This window comes from Bos indicus x Bos taurus, chromosome X, assembly GCF_003369695.1.
Source record: "Bos indicus x Bos taurus breed Angus x Brahman F1 hybrid chromosome X, Bos_hybrid_MaternalHap_v2.0, whole genome shotgun sequence".
Classification (NCBI taxonomy): domain Eukaryota; kingdom Metazoa; phylum Chordata; class Mammalia; order Artiodactyla; family Bovidae; genus Bos; species Bos indicus x Bos taurus.
Genome location: NC_040105.1, coordinates 24,383,786 through 24,388,751, shown reverse-complemented (window position 1 = coordinate 24,388,751; position 4,966 = coordinate 24,383,786). Strand labels below are relative to the sequence as shown.

At 48.7% G+C, this 4,966-nt stretch overlaps 1 protein-coding gene across 1 annotated transcript; it reads right to left on the bottom strand.

The window, feature by feature from the left end:
• Positions 1 to 3,387: 3,387 nt before the first annotated feature.
• Positions 3,388 to 4,158, bottom strand: LOC113887968 (melanoma-associated antigen B17-like). The gene has a single exon (XM_027535347.1). The coding sequence runs from the start codon at positions 4,156 to 4,158 to the stop codon at positions 3,388 to 3,390; it is 771 nt and encodes a 256-aa protein (XP_027391148.1).
• Positions 4,159 to 4,966: the final 808 nt, after the last annotated feature.

Here is a 4,966-nt window from a genome sequence, read left to right as displayed (position 1 = left end):
GAGTTCTTTAGACATGGATTTTGGAATAGGGTCATGAACATTTGGATGCATGGGACTTCCGCCCTCGCCTCCCATTTTGGGGTTAGGATGTCACAAGACAGGGACCAATGGGAGTTATTTGTTCTGGTGCACTCCCAGTGTCAACAGTGGGTTCCCTGTGAGCACCTGAAATCTACCTGATTGGTGAGCCTGAGGAGGCCCCTTGGGTTAGTCTTGAAAAGGAACAGAAGCCAGTGGGAGTAAAATTGACCAGCATCCAAGGGCCTAAAGACTTCAGAGAGGGAGGGATGAGACCTAGGCTCTGAGCCCACTAAAAAGTTTACGGTCATGACTGAAGTAAAAGAAAAAGACTCAGAGCCGAAAGGTAGGACTGGAGTATCACAAGGCAGTGATAACAATACTAGGCAAAAGTTCCCCTCAGGGTATTGTCACTGTGATATTGAAGAGGGCTCCTTGTTGGACTCCTGAAGTGGCTCCTTGCTAAGAATCCGCCTGCAATGCAGGAGATGTGGGTTCAATCACAGGATTGGGAAGGTACCCTAAAGAAGGCAATGGTAATCCACTCAAGTATTGTTGCCTGGGAAATCCCGTGGACAGAGGATCCAGGTGGGCTTCAGTCCAAGGGGCCACAAAGGGTTGGACATGCCTTAGCGACTGACCACATTACTTTATAGAAGTGAAAGAAGCAACACCTAACCAGCAAGGAGGCTCAAGGATCAAGAGACAGTCTGAGAAATCTGGAGATCAGGATAGAAGAGAAATCAAGGACACAAGGGAAGGTGTAGAGCTATGACGTGGGGGAGGTTGGAGTTTCTGATGGTGGATCTTGGGAGAAGTGGGCTGTCTCCTAGGCAGAGAGTCCTAAGCCTGCTGAGAAAGGTGCTCGCTTACTGCCTCTGCTCTGGGGTTGATAAAGTCTGCTTGAGACCCCCAGAAGGGAGGGGATCGCCCACAGTGTAACATCAGGGTGCAGCGAGGTAGGCCAAAAATCTATAGAGAAGGCTGTAGAGTCCCCCAGTTTTGGCCCCTGATGCAGTTATGGTCCCAGAACCACACTGGGATTAAGAACGTGTAAGGAGGGAATTGGGCTCGAGGACTTACAGAGAGGAAACTCACCCAATCAAGTCCCTGATCCAACCAGTCCATTCTGAAGGAGATCAACCATGGGATTTCTTTGGAAGGAATGATGCTAAAGCTGAAACTCCAGTACCTTGGCCATCTCATGCGAAGAGTTGACTCATCGGAAAAGACTCTGATGCTGGGAGGGATTGGGGGCAGGAGGAGAAGGGGATGACAGAGGATGAGATGGCTGGATGGCATCACTGACTCGATGGGTGAGAGTCTGAGTGAACTCCGGGAGTTGGTGATGGACAGGGAGGCCTGGCGTGCTGCAATTCATGGGGTCACAAAGAGTCGGACACGACTGAGCGACTGATCTGATCTGATCTGATCTGAATTTGAATGTCATGCAGTCTTCTCGGTTAAACTTCTCACCTCAAAATAGATAGAGCCATAGAGGAAATGACAAAGACTGAGAGGAGAAAAGTCTTGGCCTCAGTGGGCGCCTTCATCATTGGAAATTCTGTGTCTACCAGGCCCAAGGACAGTGTCAACTGCCACCCAAGGGTTCTTTGGGTATGCAGAGCCTGGGCGTACTCCTTGCAGCTCTTAATTGAGGGGACCCATGACACAGTGAGCTGAACAAGATCTTGCCCTGTGGGTCATGGAAAGAGAACAAAGCAGAGAGTGACAGCAAGCAAGTTTTCATGGGAGAGATAGGGTGAAAGTCAGGGGTCTCCAGCCAGCAGTTTGAGCAAGACCACTGGAGTTCACTGTGGCAGCAATCTTAGTCATGGTACCAGATATGTCACTGGTGAAAAGAGATTTCCTCAGTGCTTGCCCTTGCAAAGAAAGGGAAGGACTCTGGACTAGTGCACATCAGAGGACTTGTCTGATGAAGGTCACTTTATCAGTCTTGTGAACTTGAGAAAACTGCAAGTTATCCATCTATAAATTGAGTCTGCTAAATCCTATCCTGCATGAATGCTGGAATTCATGTATACATATAAAGCAGAGTCATACTGATTAAGAAACACTGGTCTTTAATTTAATGGTAGTTATGATTATTATGAACATCCAAAATACCCCCTTCCTATCTGAGGTTATTTTTATCCAGTAGATAGCAGAGATTATGCAGTGCATTGGGACAAAAGAAATAAATATTCTTAAATGAGCTAAATTAAGTCAAAGTATATATTTTTACCAAAAAACAAATGGTTAGAAGAAATAAGGCAAACTACAAATTAAAAGCTTTTTCTTTTATGTTTGCTTAAAAGCTTTTTGGTTTCTCAATATATTCTGTGGTCGTTTTTCACATTACCATGAAAATCTCTCTTTCAGCGACATATTACCTACTTCCAGATCATAAAGACAGTACAGATGGTTCATGATTTTCTTTTACATCTACCAAAACTGTAACTTTAAAATCCTAAAACAGCAATAAATAAAACTGGAATATCATTACCAAGTCAGTATTCTGAAGAAAAAGAATCTGTTAGAAGTAAAAATATTCGATAAAAGTGAAATAAATAATATGCAGAAGTTACTAGTTTAAATCAGGAAGAAAATAGAGATCTAAACCTGGTTTGCTCGATCCCTACTAACCTGCACTATCTAGGAGCTTGACTACTCTTTGAGAAAATTCTGTTCCAGTGTCATCTTACCTTGTTTAGATGGTGAACAACATATTCAATACGTTCAATGTGTTTTACATATACCCAACCTGTGGCTTTCAAAACTTTAAAACAGCAAAAAATGTGATTTATATGATTAATATATTTGTTTTATAAAGAACAGTAAACCTCATGAAAATTAACATTTGAAAATACTAAACTCCTCCCTCATCTCCTTAATTTAAATCAACTTTCACTAGATATTTCTCCTATGGATAAAGGAAAAAAGATATATATTTTGTTAAAATGAGTTGTACCTAAACTCCCTTACTACATATAACTGTAAAGAACATAAAAGTTTTGTTCCCCCCACTCTATTACTCTCTACTATTTATAAGCTTGAAAGCTCTGTTCCAACACGAAAGGGAAGAAAGTATCTGGGCCTCCCTCCCTAGATGTGGGAGGAGCTGTAGGACTTGGCCCTGGAAGGGGCACTGGCTTCAGCCATGGTTGGAGCCCTGGCCATGCCTCTCAGCCCTGCTCTCTCCACCTGATCTCTCAGACCCTCGTCATAGAGGTCTGGGAAGGAAGTCAGGACCTGTCGTGGATCTTGGCCAGCACCTCCAACACCTTCATCTTATTGGCCTCAACACAACCTCTTGAGGCCCACAGGAACTCGTAGTGTGGAGGCTCACATTGGGCACCTGTCGGTACTTCAGGTACTTCTTCTGCACCAGATCTTTGGTGATGAGCCTCTGGGTTCCCCAAAGATCCAGTGCCTCCTCCCAGTATAGACCCCCAACACACTGAGGAATTCCCAGACCTCCCTGGTGGCACGGTTGCACTTCATGAAGATAATGCCCAGGAGCACCATGAGGAAACCAGACTTGGGCACGCCCCCCTCATCACTCGGACCTTCATCGCCCCTGAGGTTGAGCTTGTTAATGGGGGCGTAGATGTTCCTGCTACGGTCAACTTCTGTCAGCTCCAGGCCAAATACCAGCTCCATGTGCTTAGAGGCTCTCCTGAGGATCTCAGGGATGTGCTCCCTATACTTGCTGCCAACGACCTTCAGCAGGGCGTGCTGCGAGATGGGCTCCTTCTTGGTGGACCTCTCCAGCAGGAACTCCAGCAGCATGCTGGCCTTCCTGGTCAGAGGATCTTTGCGAGGGCTCTGAGTGGCAGGGGCTGCCTGGGAGGCACCTGCACTTTCCTCCTCTGGGCCCTGGGCACCTTTATCAGATCCTGAGAAGGAGGGCCCTGCATCAGGAGAGCTAGGGGCCATGGCTTCCTGAAACTCCTGGTGATCTCCAGTAGCAGGGGAGCTCGGGGGAGAACCCTGAGGGACAGACAAGGGGGAGGAGGGGCACTCCTCTTTGGGGGCTGCAACAGCACTGGTCTGGGCTTCCTGGGGATACTGAGTGTCCCCCTGGACCTGGTGGCATTTCACACGGGCATGGTACTTGTTCTTGTGCATCCGAGGCATGGTGACACAGGTTATGGATCACAGGCGCATGCAGGCAGGGTGGTAGGCAAGGAGGGCACCTAGAGGAAGGACAAGCAGATGTTATGAGCAACTGCAGTGAGGAGATTCCTCCCTGGCTTGAACCAAAGCTGCCTCTGAGCAGTCCTTGAGGCCAGTGGTCTAGGACCCACAAGTCTTGTGTTCTCCTGGTGAGCCCTTCCCTTGAGACGACTGAGTAGGAAGTGAGAGTGATCGCTGGGGCGCAGCCAGACAGCCCTGCCTCGGTGTTAAGAGGGAGGCCTGTGGGAGCTGGCAGGGGAGGCAGGTCCTTTCAGTTCACATTTCAGAGTCATGATGAAACCTGGGGCAAGACTCCCTCATAATCCCCCCGCCCCCAAACCCACCCACCCTGTTCCCTCTCTTGCTTTGAAGTTGACGCTGCCACCTTCCCTGTCACCCCAAATGATGAGAGGAGGGAATGTTCAGGCCCCCAATGAAGGGAGCCGGGACCCACCCTTCTGGTGTCTCGAAGCTGCCCCTTCACAACCAAGCTGCAACCTCCCCTGATAGACCACCGCTCCCATCCCCGTGTTTGGCTGGGAGGAAGTGCTTGCCACAGGGGAGGGTCCTGAGTCGGCCGTGTGATGCAGAGGATGGTCATTACCCTTACTCCTCCCGAGCCCTGACATCCTCCCTCTGCTGACCGGCTGCCAGCCCTCGGAACGAGGTCCCCTCTTCCCTGAGTGTCCCTGTCGGCGATCGCAGTCAGGGAGCCCCTCAGCCTTTAGAACTGCCCAGAAGCTGACCAGTTGCCCTCCGGCCAAGTGAC

What these genes read in the sequence shown, in the direction of transcription:
- LOC113887968 (XM_027535347.1), bottom strand. Translation starts at nt 4,158, where the DNA reads ATGCCTCGGATGCACAAGAACAAGTACCATGCCCGTGTGAAATGCCAC.